At 51.9% G+C, this 21,552-nt stretch overlaps 1 protein-coding gene across 1 annotated transcript in view; it reads left to right on the top strand.

Annotated features, from left to right (window-relative positions):
- The window catches only part of CACNA2D4 (calcium voltage-gated channel auxiliary subunit alpha2delta 4), a 197,890-nt gene that overhangs the window by 44,351 nt on the left and 131,987 nt on the right, over positions 1 to 21,552 (top strand). The window contains 5 exon segments of the mRNA XM_068141829.1: positions 3,053 to 3,113; positions 3,695 to 3,845; positions 6,595 to 6,669; positions 8,426 to 8,515; positions 20,866 to 20,979. Of these exon segments, the coding sequence (XP_067997930.1) occupies positions 3,053 to 3,113; positions 3,695 to 3,845; positions 6,595 to 6,669; positions 8,426 to 8,515; positions 20,866 to 20,979 (491 nt within the window).

Raw genomic sequence — 21,552 nt, 5'->3', positions numbered from 1 at the left:
TGGGAAGAAATATTTCCTAGCATCCAGCCTGAACCTCCCCTGGCAAAGCTTGGAATCATTTCCTCTGCTCCTGTCCCTTGCCACCAAGGAGCAGAGGCTGCCCCCTCCTCACTCCAACCTCCCTTCAGGGAGCTGTAGAGAGCAATGATGTCTCCCTCAGCCTCCTCTTCTCCATCCTGAACACCCCCAGCTCCCTCAGCCTCTCTTCACAGGGCAGGTGCTCCAGGCCCTTCTCAAACCTCACAGACCATTGGTGTGTGGAGGCTTGCAGGGGGCTCCCTGCCTCATTTTGGTGGCAGCCACAGCCACACATGGCTGAAGCAGCTGGTGAGGCTGACTGGTTATCCAGCCACCAGCTGTGAGTAGCACATAAGGTCACAGTACAAGAGGGAGGCCCCGTGCTTGGAGAAACCCAGGAGATCTTCTGCAGCTGTAGCTTGGCCTGGTGGCTTCTTGGTCAGAGGGCTGCATGCCCTGTGAGCTGGCACGTGTTGTGGCAGGGGAGAGCAGAGACAACTGTGAGCAGAGCCTTTGCCAGGCAAGCTGGGACATCTCCTTGTCACTCCAGCTGCCTTCTGCAGCTCTCAGCCACCCTTGGGGAGAAAAAAAGATGCTGCTGAGAACTACACTGAAGTGGTAGAAAGTTTATAGTGAGTGCGCTTGTGCCCCAGATCCGAGTGCACTATGTCGAGGTGTGGTGGGTTGAAACTCCACCCCACCCCCACCCCCAGCATTCAATTTGGTTGTAACCAGGAAGGGGTTGGTCTCTTCTCTCTAGCAACCACCACCAGAACAAGAGGACACAGTCTCAAGCTGTGCCAGGGGAGGTTTAGGCTGGAGGTGAGGAAGAAGTTCTTCCCATAAAGAATGACTGGCCATTGGAATGTGCTGCCCAGGGAGGTGGTGGAGTCCCCATCCCTGGAGGTGTTCAAGAGGGGACTGGACATGGCACTTAGTGCCATGGTCTAGTCATGAGGTCTGTGGTGACAGGTTGGTCTTGATGATCTTTGAGGTCTCTTCCAACCTTGCTGATACTGTGAGACTGTGATACCAGCCCAGCTGGAAGCAAAGGAAGCTGTATTTACAAGCAACACTGCAATCTGCAGTGGAATGCAATGAGCATGCACAGAAGCTCCAGCAGTTACAATATTTACAGGGATTTACAACTGATAAACAGCACAAGGACCTCCCCTGGGCAAGGACCAGGGAAAGCTACTAGTTTCTCCCTCCTTTCCTTCCCCTTACCCCCTTGTACAAAAGGGACAAGAGAGAGGAGCAGAGGGATGTTAGATTTAACCAAAACAATGCAGCCAAGGTGAATCAGAAGCCAGCAGAAGCACAGGGTTAGTATCTCCCAGCCTGAGGAAGCACAGAGAGAAATTGTCTTGGGAACTAAATCTTATGGCAGATGTCTCTCCAATGGCATTGGTTAGAATGCTCTTCCTTTTCCTTTTCACACCCAGCAGTGATTTATTTACATTTCTCACTACTTTTCTGCTCAAGATCTGTGAAAAAAAAAAATTCCTAAAGGCATAGCCTAAAACTACCAGACTGGTTAAGTCTTACAACAGAAATGTAATGCCCAGTGTCCTGAGACCTGCTGAAGCCCATGCAGCTCTGCCTGCATTTCTGCAGCATGGCTGCTGCTTTATTTAGAATAAACCACCACTCTCTGGGCTCAGCCTCCAGCCAGTTCCTAACCCAGCTCAGAGTGCTGCTGTCCAAGCCATGGGCTGACAGCTTGGCCAGCAGTTTGCTATGGGGGATGGTGTCAAAGGCCTTGCTGAGGTCCAGGTAGACTACATCCACAGCCTGCCCCACATCAACCAGGTGGGTCACCTGATCATAGAAGGAGATCAGGCTGGTCAGGCAGGACCTGCCCTTCCTAAATCCATGCTGGCTAGGCCTGATCCCTTGGCCATCCTGTAAGTGCTGTGTGATTGCACTCAGGATGACCTGTTCCATGATCTTGCCTGGCACTGAGGTCAGGCTGACAGGCCTAGAATTCCCTGGCTCATCCAACTGGCCCTGCTTGTGGATGGGCACCACGTTGGCCAGCTTCCAGTCCTCTGGGACCTCGCCAGTGAGCCAGGACTGATGAAAAATGATGGATAGTGGCTTGGCAGCTCATCTGCCAGCTCTCTCAGCACCCTAGGATGAATCCCATCTGGTCCCATGGACTTGTGGGGATCCAAGCTGCTAAGGAGAGTTCCAACCACCTCCTCATGGAACATAGGGAAACTGCAGCTCCCTGGCTCCTTCTGCCAGCTCTGCAGGCCAGCTGTCAGGAAGACATTCTGTCCTTCTAGTAAAAATTGAGGCAAAGAAGGTGTTAGTATCTCTGCCTTTTCCTCATCCCTTGATACATTTCCCTCCATGTCAACCAAGGAGTTGAGGTTGTCTCTGCCCTTCCTCTTGCTATTAATATATTTATAGAAGGACTTTTTGTTGTCCTTCACAGCAGAGGCCAGACTAAGCTCCAAATGCGCTTTTGCCTCCCTAATTTTCTTCCTACATGATTTGGCAACATCCTTAAACATTCTGTGAGTTGCCTCCCCTCTCTTCCAAAGGTGATACACCCTCTTTTTTTCCCTGAGCTCCATTAAAAGTTCATTGCCCATCCAGGCTGGTCATCTGCCCCGGCGGCTCATCTTCCGGCACATTGGCACAGCCTGTCCCTGAGCCTTCAACAATTCTTCCTTGAAGCAGGTCCAGCTCTCCTGGACCCCTTTATTATTAAGGGCTTTATCCCAAGGAACCCTCTGAATTAGTTCCTTGAGTAACCTGAAGTCTGCCCTCTGGAAGTCCAGAGTGGAGGCCTTCTTGCTGCCCCTCTTGGCTTGACCAAATAATGGGAATTCAACTGTCTCGTGGTCACTGGCCCCCAAACACCCTCCAACCACCACATCACCCACCAGCCCTTCCCTGTTGCTGGTGAATGCCCTCGCAGGGCAGCTAGGTCTCAGCAGCCAGCAGCAGCAGTCTGGGTGCCCAGGGAGCAGCTGCCTGCCTGTCTGTGTGTGTTGATTGCTCCTTTTGCTGCTCTTTTCAGGAATCAAGTGGTTACCAGATGAAAATGGAGTGATCTCCTTCGACTGCAGGAATCGTGGCTGGTAAGAGTTCTGGGGAGACCTGGGTCCCGTGCTGCTTCTCTCCCTCTTTGCCAAGTCACACCTTGGGGAGCTGCTGAGCAGCAAGGACTGTCCCATGCTGCTCCTGTAAGACATGAAGGGTACCTAAACCAAGGCAATAGCAGCTTAGGAAGCCCTATCACATCCCAGTGCCAGCTTTCCATATGGCACCTAGCACATGTCACATGGAAATCACCACCAGCATCTCCTTCCTCTGCCCCATCCTCCTTAATTCCACAGCAGGAGGGACAAGGCTGTTCAGGCTCCAGAGAAGGAGGATATTTACTCAGCCTGCTGAGCAAGGCTGAAGGAGGCTTTATCAGTTTCACTTTCAAGTGAATCTGGACATCCATCGGCAGCAGGCCCAGCACTTGCCAGTGTGGGCAGTGAGATGCTGGGGCTGGCAGGAGGGGCAGGTTGGTAGGAAGGGATGCAGAAGGTGCCCAGCCTGACCCTCCTTGGTAGCTGTGCTCATGCTGCATGCTGTGCTGTGACAGCAGCACATCCAGTGTTCCTCCTCCCCTTGGCCTTACCCTGCTTCCTTGTGTTCTTCCCCACTGCAGGTACATCCAGGCAGCCACCTCTCCCAAGGACATTGTGATCATTGTGGACGTCAGTGGGAGCATGAAGGGCCTGCGGATGACCATTGCCAAGCACACCATCACCACCATTCTAGACACTCTGGGAGAAAATGACTTTGTCAATATCATTGCAGTAAGTATGTCTTGATTCCAGTGCTGAGCTGTCTTCCTTGTGCCTCACACCAGCTCTTCAGCCCCCCTAGCAAGCTACAGACATCACAGCAGCCTAACTATAACACTTAGTACCTCTCTTGGGCAGGGAGCTAAAGCAAATTGCCTTTGGGAGGTCAACCTCATGTGGTCAGCAGGGTGGCTGCTAAGCCATCTCACCTCCCTCTTTACAGGATGTCAGCTGCACCTTTTTGCTTGCTTAGGGATGTGACTGCAACAGGTAGAGTGTTGTGGAACTGGAATTGAGCTAATGAGGGCCTGAGCTAATAAGTCTGCCTAGCACAGCATGGTTGAGTGCAGTAGCAGTGTAATCTTCAAGCTAGTGTTTCCAGGCCAGAAAATTACCACCATAAGCCCTTTGCTGTGCACCAGCATGCTGCAAGGCTGCAGTCCAGTTCAGGCACAAGCCTGAATGGAGTGTGGGCAGGTTGCCTCAGTGTTACTCTCTCCCTGTTTAAGCCAGGATGAGGATGGGCTGGCTGTTCACAGAGAATCAGCCCCACTGATCACAGAAAGCAAAACTTCACCATCATCCATGCCAAGACTGGGGAGTTTGGTGCCAGGTTAAAGGCAAATAGCTGTTAACTGTTGGGGCTGTTCAGTCTGGAGAAGAGAAGGCTCCCAGGTGACCTCATTGTGGCCTTCCAGGATCTGAAGGGGGCTACAAGAAGGCTGGGGAGGGACTGCTCAGGATCTCAGGTAGTGATAGGACTAGGGGGAATGGAATGAAGCTGGAGGTGGGGAGATTCAGGCTGGAGGTGAGGAGGAAGTTCTTCCCCATGAGAGTGGTGAAGCCCTGGAATGGGTTGTCCAGGGAGGTGGTTGGGCCCCATCCCTGGAGGTGTTTAAGCCCAGGCTGGCTGAGGCTCTGGGCAGCCTGCTCTAGTGTGGGGTGTCCCTGCCCATGGCAGGGGGGTTGGAACTAGATGATCCTTGTGGTCCCTTCCAACCCTGACTGATACCATGATACTATGAATTTCACAGAAATCAGAGCAAACATCTGGTTGGAAGAGACTTCCAAGATCATCCAGTCAAGCCTTCCACCCAGCACTGGGTCAACACTAAACCACATCCCTAAGCACCAGCTCCAGCTTCACACACTGCTTAAACACCTCCAGGGATGGGGACTCCAGCACTGCCCTGGGCAGACCATTCCAGTGTCTGAGAACCCTCTGGGAAAAAGTATCTCATAGCATCCAGCCTGAACCTCCCCTGCTGCAGCTTGGAACCATTTCCTCTAGTCCTGAGTTTCCTCATTTTCAAAGCTTCATCTCTTTTCCTGGGCTCCTTTCTAGAGAAGTTTGTCAGGGCATGGGCACTGAGGTATGAAGCTCACTTTTAGTTAATGGCTTCTTATAGTTTAAGACAGCAGCTCCAGCAGTGGCAGCTCTGTACAGCTGCAGAGATGGAAGAATCACAGAAACACAGAATTAAGCAGGCTGGAAAGGACTTCTAAGATCATCAAGTCCAACCTGTCACCCAGCACCATCTAATCAACTAAACCATGTTGTGTGGTCTCTTTTTAAACACTTCCAGTGATGGCCACAAGCAGTGCCCAGGTTTGCACACTCACAGGTGCTGGTGAGGGGAACAGAATGGAACAGAACAAGCATAGGATAGGATAGGATAGGATAGGATAGGATAGGATAGGATAGGATAGGATAGGATAGGATAGGATAGGATAGGATAGGATAGGATAGGACAGAACTAACCAGGTTGGAAAAGACTTTTGAGATCACCAAGTCTAACCTATCACCCAACACCATCTGATCAACTAAACCATGGCACCAAGTGCCTCATCCAGGCTCTTCTTAAGCACTTCCAGGGATGGTGACTCCACCACCTCCCTGGGCAGCACATTCCAATGGCCAATCTCTCTTGCTGGGAAAAACTTCTTCCTAACCTCCAGCCTAAACCTCCCCTGGTGCAACTTGAGACTGTGTCCTCTTGTTCTGGTGCTGCTTGCCTGGGAGAAGAGATCAACCCCCACCTGGCTACAACCTCCCTTCAGGGAGTTGTAGAGAGCAAGAAGGTCTCCCCTGAGCCTCCTCTTCTCCAGGCTAAGCAACCCCAGCTCCCTCAGCCTCTCCTCACAGGGCTGTGCTCTAGACCCCTCCCCAGCTTTGTTGCCCTTCTCTGGACACCTTCCAGCAACTCATGTTTGCCTGGACCCCAGGAAGTGTCCAGGTTAGCACATTTGCAGGTGCTGAGCCTGTTCTCTGGGTTAGGGCATGTTTTGGGGTTTGACCCTTCAGGACACACTCAAAGTCTCCAGAAGCCAAAAATATGTGCAAATAGTGCTAGAGGCAAAGGCAGGGACACAAGCTGAGAGTATGGAGAAAACCTCTGTGGTGTGAATCAGCATCACTGAATTGTCAGGGCTGGAAAGGACCTCAAGGCTCAGCCAGTTCCAAACCCCTGCCATGGGCAGGGACAGCTCACACTACAGCAGGTTGCTCACAGCCACAGAGTGGAAAAAAGAGTACCTCTGCAGTGTAGCTATGCCCACACAGAGCTCAGCCAAGCAGCACAATCAGCACATTGTTGTGATTGATAATCAAAATTATCCTTTGCCATGATCCCTACAAAGATTTCTGAAGGGAAAGATGTATCAAGTGGCATCGAGCTCCACACTGAAGCTCCACTCAGGACTTCATTTCATGGGCTTTTCCCTCACTAACAGCTCCTCCCATTCTGTTTTCTCTTTGCAGTACAATGATTATGTTCATTTTATCGAGCCCTGTTTTAAGGGTATTCTGGTCCAAGCAGACAGAGATAACAGAGAGGTGAGTACCAGGCTCCCACTGATGTTGTTGTCCAAGTTACTGTCTGTAAGAAGGGCATGAGCAGTACCTGGAGTTAAGATGCTGTGGAAGGAAAATCAGGGACAAGAAACAACCAGTTCCCAGAAGTGTGTGAGTTCACAGGCTCACAGGGTGTTAGGGGTGGGAAGGGACCCAAAGAGATCTTCCAGTCCAACGCCCCTGCCAGAGCAGGAGCAGAGAATCCAGCACAGCTCACACAGGAACACATCCAGACAGGGCTGGAAAGGCTCCAGAGAAGGAGAGTCCACAACCTCTCTGGGCAGCCTGCTCCAGGGCTCTGGGAGCCTCACAGGGAAGTTCTTCCTCATGTTGAGGTGGAACCTCCTATGCTGAAGATTCCATCCATTGCCGCTTTTCCTATCCCATGGCACAAGTGAGCAGAGGCTGTCCCTGTCCCTTCCTTCCTGACCCCCAGCCCTCAGCTATTGATAGGTATTGATCAGATCCCCTCTCAGTCTTCTCCTCTCCAGACTAAACAGCCCCAGGGCTCTCAGCCTCTGCTCCCCAGGCAGTGCTGCAGTCCCTTCAGCATCCTTGGAGCCCTCCCTTGGACTCTCTGCAGCAGCTCCCTGTCCCTCTTGAACTGGGGAGCCCAGAACTGGATGCAATAGTCTAGTTCTCATATCAGAAGCAAGCAGTAGCTCAGAGGTGTGTGCTGCTTCTGTGGTTCACCTCTGCTTACACCCAGCTGCTGTAACAGACGTCACCTGGCTAGCTAAACAGCAGCCACCAGCTTCCTCAGGTCTCTGCAGACTGCACCACCACTGCCAGCAGGTGAGTAGACCTGGCCAAGACTAGTAGGGGAAAATAGCTTGCAGAGGACAAAGGTTCTCTGTCTTCAAACCCCCACATCCTCATCCTACAGAAGGGATGGAAATCAGCCTTGTCCTGGTGATTGCATCCTCAGTGCATCCTGAGCCTTTGCCAGGCTGGACTCCCAGAAAGCTTTGTCTAAGCAGTTTGCCTGCACTGACCTAGGAGGGCCTAGCAGTCCCAAGGTGATCAGCCTGCATCCAGCTGCTCCATTGCCCTCTGGCCTGACTTGTACTCTTGCCTCTGGTTACTGTTGTTGGGGAGGGTTATTTCCTTGTTCTCTTTGTATTAGTACCACATAGGTGGCACATCCTCCATGTCTTCAACAACCACCCTTCTCTCCAGATTTCTTTCCCAGCTTAGCTCAGGGTCACAGAGGATGACTCCAGAGGGTGGAGATGTCTCCCACTGTTTCCCAAAGGATCCCCAAGCCTTTTGGGTGCTGTCTTGCAGAGAGCACTCTCTGATGGTTTATTTACAACCAGATCAACACCTCTTAAGGAGCAGACAAGCGTTCAGGTGGTTTGGTTTTTTCCCCATGCTGTTGCCCTTGCAGGCACAGGGATGTTGTGAGTTTTTCCCCAGAAAGGGAGGTTCAGGGAAAGTCTAGTTTCTAGCAGCTGTGTCCCTTGCATGATGTCTCAGGGACTGCCACTGTTTTGCAGCCCACGGGCTGAGAAACGCTGTCCTGCCCTGGATGCGTGGACAAAGGTGCAGTATGGTGGCACTGCCAATGGAACAGCCATCTGACTGTGCCACCTCCATCCATCACAGTCCTGCACTGCTCTCCAGGCAGTGGATCCGGAACCCAGTGGGACAGACTTTTCCAGGTTACCCTTACCTGTTCTGGTGGAAGGGAACACTCTGCCTGCACCTCATGGCTCCCTTTTTCCTCTCTTGTCAGCATTTCAAGCAGCTGGTGGAAGAGCTGCAGGCAAAAGGAGTGGGGACTGTGAACAAGGCTTTGACAGAGTCCTTCAAAATCCTGAGAGAGGTAAGAGTGTTGGTGCTGATCCTTGCACTGGGCACAGGTGTCCCTGTCCACCCTCACTTTATTCCCTTATGTCCAATGACAACACATCCCCATGCTGCTGCATGGGGGATGTGGTATGACCACAGGCTTGCAGGGTGTTAGGGGGTGGGACCTCTGGAGAGCTTCCAGTCCAACCCCCTGCCAGAGCAGGACAAGAGAATCCAGCACAGGTCACACAGGAACACATCCAGACAGGGCTGGAAAGGCTCCAGAGAAGGAGACTCCACAACCATCACAGTGAAGTTCTTCCTCATGTTGAGGTGGAACCTGCTGTGCTGGAGTTTCCATCCATTGCTCCTTGTCCTATCCCAGAACTTTCTCCTCACCTCCAGCCTAAACCAAACCTGGCACAGCTTGAGACTGTGTCCTCTTGTTCTGCTGCTGGTTGCCTGGGAGAAGAGACCAACCCCACCTGGCTACAACCTCCCTTCAGGGAGTTGGAGAGAGCAATGAGGTCTCCCCTGAGCCTCCTCTTCTCCAGGCTAAGCAACCCCAGCTCCCTCAGCCTCTCCTCACAGGGCTGTGCTCAAGGCCTCTCCCCAGCCTTGTTGCCCTTCTCTGGACACCTTCAAGTCTCTCAATGTCCTTCTTAAACTGAGGGGCCCAGAACTGGACACAGGACTCAAGGTGTGGCCTAAGCAGTGCTGAGCACAGGGCACAATGATTTCCCTGCTCCTGCTGGCCACACTGTTCCTGATGCAGGCCAGGATGCCATTGGCCTTCTTGGCCACCTGGGCACACTGCTGGCTCATGTTTAGGCAGCTGTCAATCAGCACCCCCCAGGTCCCTCTCTGCCTGGCTGCTCTCAGCCACTCTGACCCCAGCCTGTAGCTCTGTATGGGGTTGTTGTGGCCGAAGTGCAGCACCTAGCACTTGGATTTGTTGAATGCCATCCCATTGGACTCTGCCCATCTGTGCAGCCTGGCAAGGTCCTTCTGCAGTGCCCTTCTACCCTCTAACAGATCTACACCTGCTCCCAGCTTGGTGTTGGGAGGCAAAGGCACAGACACCAGAACTGCTCTGGCTCCATTAATGATGAGACCTCACACCTCCTTACTGGCAGGCATGGCTCACTTGCTAGATCAGGCAAGCCTCAAGCCTGCAGCAGGCAGGGCCTTTCTGAAACCCTCCACACTTTGGGCCAGGCATGCCCATGGCAAACGGAAAGTATGTGCTGGAACAGCTGCAGCAGAAAAAACTTCCCTTCTCTGACATCAGTGGATCAAACATTCCTCCAGAGGGTGATGTCCATGCAGCCCAGGGGACTAACATAAGAGGGAAGAAATTCTTTGGCAGGTATTAAAACCATCTTTCCTATTTGGCATCAAAACCACAGCCAACAGTTTAAGCAATCATCATTTATCTTGATCCTTGCTGATTCTCCCTTGGCTAATGAGCTAAAAAACTCTCTGAGGTTACCCTTAGTACAGCACCAGTGGTGATAAAACTGAAGTTATTCATGCACAAGGTGAGGTGCTGCTTCCCTCCTGCCTGTTGTTATCATCACAGAATGCTCTGGGTTGGAAGGGACCTCCAAAGCTCATCCAGTCCAACCCCTCTGCACTCAGCAGGGACATCCTCCACTAGATCAGGTTGCCCAGAGCTCTGTCCAGCCTCACCTTGAATATCTCCAGGGATGGAGCCCCAACCACCTCCCTGGGCAACCTGTTCCAGTGTTCCACCACGCTCATGGTGCAGAACTTGTTCCTAACATCCAGTCTCAATCTGCTCTGCTCTAGTTTGAAGCCATTGCCCCTGGTCCTGTCCCTGCAGGCCTTTGCAAACAGTTTCTCTGCAGCCTTCTTGCAGCCCCTTCAGGTACTGGAAGGTTGCTCTTAGGTCTCTCTGGAGCCTTCTCCTCTCCAGGCTGAACACCCCCAGCTCCCTCAGCCTGTCCTCAGAGCACAGGTGCTCCAACCCCCTGATCATTTTCATGGCCCTTCTCTGGACCTGCTTCATCAGGTCCATGTCCTTCATCTCAGACCTGGGGAGTAAGCAACTGCCTTTGAGAATCTTTCCTTTGAGCATGTGGACACAAGGAAAGCTGGCTGTTGTCTCAGTGGCTGCTGCTGCAGTGCTTCTCTGCAGCGTACAATGCTGTCCAGGGAACAGGAGTTCAGAAACAGTGAATTGTCAAAAAAAGATGTGAGACAGGGCTATAAATCTCTCCCACACAGCTTTCTTTTCCCACTAACACTGCCTGCAGCTTTCTTGCAATGCATGGACCACAGTTGCCTCCTCTTTAAGCACAATGGGACCTCAGTCCAAGGTCACTGCAGCCTTCAGCTGGGACCCTTGTTCACCAACAGTTATGGGACTGCTGCCTGCTCAGCACAAGTCCTGCAGGACCTCCTGCAAGCCACTTTCCAACTTCATCTCAGGATTTCTGTCTGCCTGGTGACACGCAGAAGGGACAAAGATTGTGTCTCAGTGCACAGGCAGCAGTGACAAAGGCACATGCATAGGCATGGACACGTAGAAACAGACCTGTTGTCCTGCAGCAGCCTTCCCTCATGTGCCTTGATAGCACCAGCTGGAGGATCCTGGGGCTCTGCAAGCACAGAAATGTTCAGCTTTGAGAAGACTCTCAGGATCACCAAGTCCAACCCAGAACACCACTCCACAAAGTCCACCCCTAAACCATAGCCCCAAGCACCACAGCCAAACCACCTCAAAGCACATCCAGGCTTGGGGACTCCACCACCTCCCTGGGCAGCACATTCCAAGGTCTGACCACTCTTAATGGGAACAAATTCTTCCTACTGACCGCCCTAACCCTGCCCTGCTGCAGCTTGAGGCTGTTCCCTCTTGTTCTATCACTAATGACCTGGGAGAAGAGACCAGCACCAACCTCTCCGCAACCTCCTGTCAGGTAGCTGTAGAGTAAGAGCCATGAGGTCTCCCCTCAGCTGCCTCCTTTGCACAGTGAGTAGCATAGCTTAAGGCAAAAGGATACCACCTGCTGCGTGCTCATAGCCTTTTAGGACTCTGAAATCTCCTCTTAGAGCCTCTTAGATCTGTATTAGTGACAGGGGAGGGAAAGTGTTTTCATCAGTGAGCCCTGAAACGGATCTGTGCTGCTGCAGTTCTAGAGGTGGAGAAAGAGGGAGCCTTGGCGGAATTTGCCACCGCCTTCCCGTCGGCCAGGATTGACATTCAGAGCTTGCAGCCATAGCTGTCCCTCACAGCCCATCCTGTTAATGTTCACCACAGCACAGGCGAGAGAATGAGAAGGAAAATTGCTGCCTCTCCCTGCTGAAAGCAGCTGTGCTGATTACAACAGACGAGCAGCAGTAATATCTGTAATGAAAGGGACTGCAACATCTCCCTGGTAATTTTCCTCAGCCCAATTGCTCACAGAATTAATAGCCCAGCAGAGCCCTAGTCGATGAGGTATGAGGAGCAGAGAGGGGTTGAAGAGCAGGGCTCTCTCCCCACCACCATCACATTCCGGGCTGCACAGAGCCTATTTTAAGCCGTGAGGCAATTTGCATAACACTTTCAGGAGCACAGTTAGCCAGAGCCTCCCCTGCCCCTCTCTCCTCCATGCTCAATAAACCACTTAAACTCTCTGTGTCAATTTAGCCACACACCAAGTGGTTTTCCATAAGACATGAATCCCAGGGAAACCATTGTTTTAGCCACTCACTTACAAAGTGCTTTGGAGTTGTAGGATCACAGAATTATTAGGGCTGGAAGGGACCCCAAGGATCAGCCAGTTCCAACCCCCCTGCCATGGTCAGGGACACCTCACACTACAGCAGGTTGCTCACAGCCACATCCAGCCTGGCTGCAAACACCTCCAGGCATGAGGCTTCCACCACCTCCCTGGGCAACCTGTGCCAGGCTCTCACCACCCTCATGGGGAGCAACTTCTTCCTCATATCCAATCTGAATCTACCCATTTCTAGTTTTGCTCCATCCCCCCCAATCCTATCACTCCCTAACACCCTCAAAAGTCCCTCCCCAGCTTTCTTGAAGCCCCCTTCAGATACTGGAAGGCCACAAGAAGGTCTCCTTGGAGCCTTCTCTCCAAACTGAACAGCCCCAACTCTCTCAGCCTGCTCTCACAGGAGAGGTATTCCAGCCCTCTGATCATTCCCAGGCATGGAGTGCTGCCTTTGGAGCCCCCTTCTTGTTTACCAGGCTTTAGTCTATCTCACTGCTGTCTCCTCTTGTTTCAAGGAGCTTCCCCTCTCGCCCTTCTCCCATAGGATTCATACCCCTTTGTTCCGACTGCCGCTCTGCTCAAGGCTGTTTCCAGGCTGCCTGCCTTCCCTCACTCTCTCCTCCCAGCAGCGTGGAAGTGCCGCAGCTGAGAGCTATCAAGCGCTAAGCAGAGCGGAATAATTACCTTCGGTGTTTTACACCCCGCAGTCCTCTGAGCACAACCTCAGACAATGGCTACGTTTCCTCAGACACTGTCATGTTAATTCTCTTCTCCCAGGCAACCGGCACCAGAACCAGAGGACACAGTCTCAAGCTGTGCAGGGGGAAGTTTAGGCTTGATCTTAGTTCCTCACAGAGAGATTGGCCACTGGGATGGGCTGCCCAGGGGGGTGGAGAGGTCAGCGTCCCTGGAGGTGTTTAAGAAAGGCCTGGGTGAGGCACTCGGTGCCATGGTCTGGTTGATCAGATAGGATTGGGTGATTGGTGGAACTTGGTGATCTTGGAGGTGTCTTCCAACCTGGTTGATTCTGTGATTCCTAGCCAGCTGATCTGCCTCTGCAGTCTTCCTCACCAATCAGCCTTCAGCCTCATCTTTGGTATTTGAGCCTCTGCCTCTCCTTTCCCGTGTACATCAGATGTAAAGATAGATATGTCTACAGGAATGCCAAATACAGACACGTGTAAGCACCCCTAACCTTAAGAGAGTCATATATGTATATATGTACACATTCATGGATTTCTTGTGTATGCATCTTCTAGTATTAGACAGTACGAAATCTGTCACTGCTGTGTGTCTTGCTTTCTGAGAATCACAGAATGGTCTGGCTTGGAAGGGACCTCAAAGCTCATCAAGTCCAACCCCCTCTGCACTCAGCTGCAGGCTCACTCAGCACCAAGCTGTGTGGTGTGGCTGACAGCTGCAGGGAAGGGATCCATCCAGAGGGACCTGAACAGCTGCAGAGCTGGGCCCAAGCCAACCACATGAGGTTCAACATGACCAAGTGTCCTGCAGCTGGGTCAGGGCAATCCCAGGCACCGATATAGGCTGGGCAAGAACTGGCTTGAGAAAAGGACTTGGGGCTGCTGGTGGATGAGAAGCTCAACAGGAGCCAGCAGGGAGCCAAACAGAGCCTGGGCTGCAGCAAGAGAAGCATAGCCTGCAGGGCCAGGGAGATGATTCTCTCCCTCTGCTCCACTCTGCTGAGACCACACCTGGAGCACTGTGTCCAGCTCTGGAAGGATTTGGAGGAGCTGGAAGGTGTCCAGAGAAGGGCCACGAGGATGAGCAGAGGGCTGGAGCTGCTCTGCTGTGGAGACAGACTGAGAGAGTTGGGTTCAGTCTGGAGAAGAGAAGGCTCCCAGGAGACTTCCAGTATCTGAAGGGGGCTACAAGAAAGCTGGGGAGGGACTTTTTAGGGTGTCAGGGTGTGATAGCACTGGGGGGGGATGGAGCAAAACTAGAAATGTGTAGATTGAGATTGGATGTTAGGAAGAAGTTGTTCCCCATGAGGGTGGTGAGAGCCTGGCACAGGCTGCCCAGGGAGGTGGTGGAAGCCTCATCCTTGGAGGTGTTTGCAGCCAGGCTGGATGTGGCTGTGAGCAACCTGCTGTAGTGTGAGGTGTCCCTGCCCATGGCAGGGGGGTTGGAACTGGCTGAGCCTTGTGGTCCCTTCCAACCCTGACAATTCTGTTATTTCATTGTGACACTTTTTTTCCCTTGAATCATTCTTCACCTTTTGGGATCACCTGCAGTCCCAGCCAGGTCTCAGCTCATGAAGGAAGTAGTTCAGCAACACCTTCTGCACTTCTTTCTCTTCCTGCTGAGCACAGATTCTTCAAATGCTTTCAACCAATTTCTCTTCAGCCACTTTGTGACTCTGGCTATTATTAGTTCTTTCTTTCCTTTGTCTTTTTATCCCTTCAGTGTGTACCCAGCCATGACAATGTTGCCCTTTTGATGATGAACTATGGAAGCCTGACCATTCCCCTCTGCTTTTTCATCATCTCTTTACTCCATTTACATTTATACATCTTTTCTTGGTTCCACTCACATTTTTATCAACCAGGATGTGTAAAGCTCAGGGTTTCCTGTTGACCACTTCGTGCTATTTTGCTTAAGACCATCCCTTGTTTCTTTTTCCCTGGTCTTCTGTTTCTCTCTACTGCTGATTTTCTACCCAGAAGAGCCTTTCACTAGCTTTGAATTTTCAGCAGTTCTGGAGGCAGGTCTACATAAGAATCACAGAATCATGGAATCACAGAATTGTCAGGGTTAGAAGGATCATCCAGTTCAAACCTCCTGCCATGAGCAGGGACACCTCACACTGCAGCAGGTTGCTCACAGCCACATCCAGCCTGGCTGCAAACACCTCCAGGCATGAGGCTTCCATCACCTCCCTGGGCAACCTGTGCCAGGCTCTCACCACCCTCATGGGGAGCAACTTCTTCCTAATATCCAGTCTGAATCTACCCTCCTCTGGCTTGGATCTATCCCCCCCAGTCCTATCACTCCCTGGCACCCTCAAAAGTCCCTCCCCAGCTTTCTTGTAGGTACTCAGATACTCTCAGATATTGGAAGGCCACAATTAGGTCTCTTCGCAGCCTTCTCTTCTCCAGATGGAACAACCCCAACTCCTTCAGTCTGTCCTCACAGAGGAGGTGCTCCAGCCCTCTGGTCATCAGAATGGGGAATGAGAAGATGGAAAAGGGCTCCCCCAGGCCAGTTGTGTATTTAATAACTCATAAACAATAACCAGGAAAAAAAGACCCAAAGAGATGCTTCTATAGAGTCCATAGGTATCTCTAGGAAGCAGCCTAGCAAACCATCTCATAGAATGCATCTTCTTTTTTCTGCTTTCAAACACCAAAGTCCATTGCACTTGCACATTGGTAAATTTAGTTCCAAACCAGTACAATAATGTGAAGGGAAACCTGAGCACAGCTTTCAGCTGGTGGTAAAATCATCGTCCATGTGATGCGAAGCCTCAGCTTCCATCAGACATATATTGCTGGGAGCGGCTTCCAAGGCAGCTCCTGGGTTTGAATGAAGCAACAGGTGAAGGCTGCTGAAGCTTTCCCAATAGATATGTGGCACAAAAGTCACACCTCACTTTTAAGTAGTTGTAGCATAAGTTGGTGAAGCTGAGGAAGTTACGGGGTTTCAGTGTTGGCTCTCAAACTAAGGCTGGTGAGTGGCCTGGAGCACAGCCCTGTGAGGAGAGGCTGAGGGAGCTGGGGTTGCTTAGCCTGGAGAAGAGGAGACTCAGGGGAGACCTTCTTGCTCTCTACAACTCCCTGAAGGAAGGTTGTAGCCAGGTGGGGGTTGGTCTTTTCCCAGGCAAGCAGCACCAGAACAAGAGGACACAGTCTCAAGCTGCACCAGGGGAGGTTTGAGCTGAATGGGAGGAAGAAAATCTTCACAGACAGAGTAACTGGCCACTGGAATGTGCTGCCCAGGGAGGTGGTGGAGTCACCATCACTGGAGGTGTTTAGGAAGAGCCTGGATGAGACACTTGTTCATAGTATCATAGTATCAGTCAGGGTTGGAAGGGACCACAAGGATCAGCTAGTTCCAAGCCCCCTTGCCATGGGCAGGGACACCCCACACTAGATCAGGCTGCCCAGAGCCTCAGCCAGCCTGGGCTTAAACACCTCCAGGGACAGGGCCCCAACCACCTCCCTGGACAACCCATTCCAGGGCTTCACCACTCTCATGGGGAAGAACTTCCTCCTCCCCTCCAGCCTCAATCTCCCCACCTCCAGCTTCATTCCATTCCCCCTAGGCCTATCACTACCTGACTTGTTGCCATGGTTTAGCTGATTAGATGGTGCTGGGTGATAGGTTGGACTGGATGATCTCAGAGGTCTTTTCCAACATGGTTGATTCTGCGTGATTCTGTGAAGAGTGAAACATCTTTCCCAAGCATGAGCTGGATGAAATCGAGTTAGGCAATGGCTGGATTCTGTGGCCTCAAATTCTTTTCCAACCACAATGGCTCTGTGATCCTAATCAGCAGGTGTGCCTGCACGTCACTGAGCTCCATCACCAATGTTCCCCTTGCTTCAGCAGTAACTCTGTGCCAGGCTGTGGCTGCAAAGTAAACAGCAGTGAGCAAACAAGGGAGTGCAAGAGACTCTGACCCTGCATTGATTAGACCATCCTGGTACTCCTGGCAGTGCAACCAAAGTTAGAGATGAGAACACATTGGTCTGTACCTCACTCACTGGCTGCAGCTCTGGCCTGTATCTCTTGTGGACATCTTGTTCTTCACCTCTCCTTCTTTCACGCTTCTGAGGCTTCGGTCAGAGCAGGGAATTATGCTCAGAGCTTGTTGTGAACACTGCCAGCTGCAGCCAGCCACAAAAGGACCTAAAGATCAGGGATTACCTCCTGTGCATTTGTTTTCTAAATCTGTCTTTTTAATCTGCATTTCTGTGACAGTGCTGAGCTCATTTTCCCTGTTGAAAATAGCATCTCCTCCTGTAATTAGGAGATGGCTGGTCCTGACACAGCATCTCAGCATCTCAGCACTCTGAGGGCTGAAGTAAGCTGTGTTAAGAGATGTCTTAAGTAGCCTGATGAAATGGGCACTGACCTTACTTAAGTGTTCATTTAATAACTGTCTAAATAAAAGATGGAGGTTTCAACAGCCTGGAACAAGCTGCTTTTGGAACTGCAAGGTTCACACTCCTGGGGGCTGATTCTCATCTGACAGCATCACTCACACCCTGTGCCTACCTCACAGCAGCCATGCTCTCTGCTAATCTACAGGCAGCTGATCTCCCTCACTCTGCTCACTTGAGACTCCTCCTGCTTTTCCTTCCTGATGGTCTGCAGCAGAATCCCATGTGGCTGTCAACTCTATTCCACTTTTGTTTGCACCTCAGAGCATCCCATGCTTGCTCCTGTTGTGCACTGAGTCTGCTTGCTGAGCAGGGGGGACGTGCTCAGAGCACTCCTGGACCTCCAATTACTCTGTGGTGGGCACCAGTGGGGTTTTGTACCCATGGTACAAGCTCTAGAAGCTTTTTGGACCACTGGAAATGACAGACCTTGGGAACTCTGTAGAGAATCACAGTCACAAAATCACAGAATGCCAGGGGCTGGAAGGGACCTCGAAAGCTCATCCAGTCCAACCCCCCTGCCACAGCAGGAGCACCTAGAGCAGATCACACAGGAACACATCCAAGCAGGTCTTGAATATCTCCAGAGAGAGAGACTCCACAACCACCCTGGGCAGCCTGTGCCAGTTCCCTCACAGGGAAAAAATTCTTCCTCCTGTTTCCATGGAACTTCCTCTGCCTCAGCTTCCACCACTGCCTCTTGTGCTGGCATTGGGCATCCCCCAGCAGAGCCTGGCTCCAGCCTCTGGGCACTCACCCTGCACAGCTTTATCAACATCAATGAGGTCACCCTCAGGCTCCTCCTCTCCAAGCTCCAGAGCCCTCAGCTCCCTCAGGCTCTCCTCATGAGGAAGATGTTCCACTGCCTTTGTGGCTCTGTCCTGGACTCTTTCAAGCAGTTCACTGAGGTCCTTCTCGAACTGAGGGGCCCAGAACTGGCCAGATGCAGCCTCATCAGGGCAGAGTGGAGGTGGAGGAGAACTTCTCTTGACCTAGTAACCACAGCCCTTCTCATCCACCCCAGGATGGCACTGGCCATTGGGTTGATACAACCACAGCAGCAGAGGTACCATCAGTCTCCTCACTGAATGTGCTGCTCTGGTGTTGTGAAAGAGAAGCACACCCAAGCACCTCATCCTCAGTCAGTAACTCACATGGATGTTTTGCCTGAGAATAGCTAAAACTATGCTCTCCAGCTTAGTCTTTCATGTGCTCTCCATCTCCTGCCATTGCCTCTCATTAATCTTTTGGGCAGAGTTGTCACATCTTCCTCTGTCCCTAATTTTTTACTCTGCAGTAGTGTCTGTGTTCTCCTTTGCTGGTTAGGCTTTTCCTTGCCCAGAGCATAGAAGTGGTGAGGTGCTGTGCAGGGAGAAGAGCCATTCTGGCACAGCCAGGAGCCTCACCAAAGCAGCTGCTCATTTTTTTGCCTTGCCACTGCCTCCTGTTTCCTCTGGTGACTGCCAGTCACAGAATCATAGAATCAACAAGGTTAGGAAAAAACATCAGAAATCATCAATTCCAACCTATTATCTAACACCTAACAACTCCTGACAGCTAAACCATGGCTCCAAGTGCCACATCTAATCCCCTCTTGAACACCTCCAGGGATGGTGACTCCACCACCTCCCTGGGCAGCACATCCCAATGGCCAATCTCTCTTTCTATGAAGAACTTTCTCCTCACCTCCTGCCTAAACTTCCCCTGGCACAGCTTGAGACTGTGTCCTCTTGTTCTGGTGCTGGTTGCCTGGGAGAAGAGACCAACCCCCACCTGGCTACAACCTCCCTTCAGGTAGTTGTAGAGAGCAAGAAGGTCTCCCCTAAGCCTCCTCTTCTCCAGGCTAAACAACCCCAGCTCCCTCAGCCTTTCCTCACAGGGCTGTGCTCCAGACCTCTCACCAGCCTTCAACACCTGTGCTGATGCTGCATTAGCCACTTGGTTCTCCTGTGCTGGTGTACCTGAGGGCATGAGGGGCAAAGGGCTCTGCCCCCAGGAGCACTGGGGAAGCAGCCTTGGAGGCTGGCTGACACAGGCAGGGTCTGGCTTGCCCTTAAGAGAACACCTGTTGGGCATGTGTTGATGTGTTCTTGGGAGCACACCAGCGTTGGTTCCAGAGTCCCAGCACACTTCCACTTACCTGAAATATCACTGATCACAGCTCACAGGATGTTAGGGGTTGGAAGGGGCCTTTGAAGATCATCAAGTCCAACCCCCCTGCCAGAGCATAGAATCTAGCACAGGTCACACAGGAACACATCCAGATGGGTCTTGAAAGTCTCCAGAGGAGACTCCACAGCCTCTCTGGGCAGCCTGTTCCAGTGCTCTGGGACCCTCACAGTGAAGATGTTGAGGTGGAACCTCCTGTGCTGGAGTTTATATTCATTGCCCCTTGCCCTGTCACAGGGTGCAACTGAGCAGTGGCTGTCCCCTCCCTCTTGACCCCCAGCCCTCAGATATTTATAAACACTTATTAAATCCCCTCTCAGTTTTCTCCAGAAGATCATCTGGCATTGCACAGGGTGGTCTTTCTATCTGGCACATTCCTAACCCATCTCAGCTCTGATGGCGGCAACCTTCACTCTTCCTGTGCTCCTGCCTTTCTCTGCTCTTCTTTTGGCAGATTGATGGATTCATCCTGAAATAATGAGTCTGATTTCCCCCCCTCCTCCTCTCACATTTTCAGCCATAAATAGTGGCAGTTACAGCTATCAAATCAGTGTTGCAGTGTTTATGCTCAGTCTATAGTTGCTTTGCATAAATGAATGTGGCTCTGCAAGATGGGAGGCAGCAGAGAACCAGAGAATGGTCCAGGCCTGAAGGGACCTCCAAAGCTCATCCACTCCAAACCCCTCTGCACTCAGCAGGGACATCCTCCACTAGATCAGGTAGCCCAGAGCCCTGTCCAGCCTCACCTTGAGTATCTCCAGGGATGGGGCCACAACCACCTCCCTGGACAACCTGTTCCAGTGCTCCACCACCCTCATGGTGCAGAACTTCTTCCTAACATCCAATCTCAATCTGCTCTGCTCTAGATTGAAGCCATTGCCCCTGGTCCTGTCCCTGCAGGCCTTTGCAAACAGTCTCTCTCCATCCTTCTTGCAGCCCCTTCAGGTACCGGAAGGTTGCTCTTAGCTCTCCCTGGAGCCTTCTCTTCTCCAGGCTGAGCACCCCCAGCTCCCTCAGCCTCTCCTCATAGCACAGGTGCTCCAACCTCCTGACCATTCTTGTGGCCCTCCTCTGGACCTGCTCTATAACCTCCTTCCTCCACAACCCTTCTTTTCTCCTGATTATATTACTTCCATAAAGCTTCCTGTGTCTGTGTGCTAGGCAGGGCTGCATGAGCAGCAGCCACTGCGTGCAGCACACAAATGCAGTCATTATTTAAGCAGAGCTGTTTCTGGGCACGGTGTGAGGTTTGCAAGGGCAAGTGAGGATCTGGCCCAGCAGGAATAAATATGCTGTGATGCCCCAGAGGTGGGCTGTGATGAGCTAACCACTGTTCTTCCTCCCTGCAGTTCAGGGACGCTGGGCAAGGAGGGCTGTGCAACCAGGCCATCATGCTGATCACAGATGGAGCAGTGGAGGATTATGAAGCTGTGTTTGAGAAGTACAACTGGCCAGACCGAAAGGTTAGTCTGGGCTTTGATAGATGGGAAGGGTGGGGAAAGGCACTGCCCTGCTGCAGGAGGGGCAAAAGACCCTGAGCCAGGATCTGGGGCGCAGCTGAGCACTCCCAGCCTCCAACCCTGTGGTGGGTTGAAGTTTCCCCCCTGCATTAACTTTTGCCAGACCAGCTCAGTCAGAAGCAAATGAAGCTGTGTTTGCAAGCAAAATCTGCACTCTACAAGGGGCTGCAAGGAATGTGTACAAATACCCAGGAGTTACAACATTATACAGATATTTACAATTAGCAAGCAACATAAAACCCCCCTGGTCAGAGACCAGGGAAGCCATTCCACTGCCTCCCCACAGCCCCTTGTCCCAAGGGAAAAAGGAGTGGAGAGAGAAGAAGTGGGTTAGGCTTAGCCAAAGCCAGCCAAAGCACGCAGATTATCTCCCTTGAGCAAAGCAAAACCAGCCAGAGATAGAAGAGAAGAGAGAAGGGAAGAAATGGCATCCTGGCCTGCATCAGCGATAGTGTGGCCAGCAGGAGCAGGGAGGTCTTTCTGCCCTGTGCTCAGCACTGGTTATGCCACACCTTG

This window comes from Melanerpes formicivorus, unplaced genomic scaffold (assembly GCF_026170545.1).
Source record: "Melanerpes formicivorus ecotype bairdi unplaced genomic scaffold, bMelFor1.0.p_v2 SCAF_8, whole genome shotgun sequence".
Lineage (NCBI taxonomy): Eukaryota > Metazoa > Chordata > Aves > Piciformes > Picidae > Melanerpes > Melanerpes formicivorus.
Note: the sequence above shows the minus strand (reverse complement) of the source record. Positions and strands in the feature narration are given on the sequence as shown.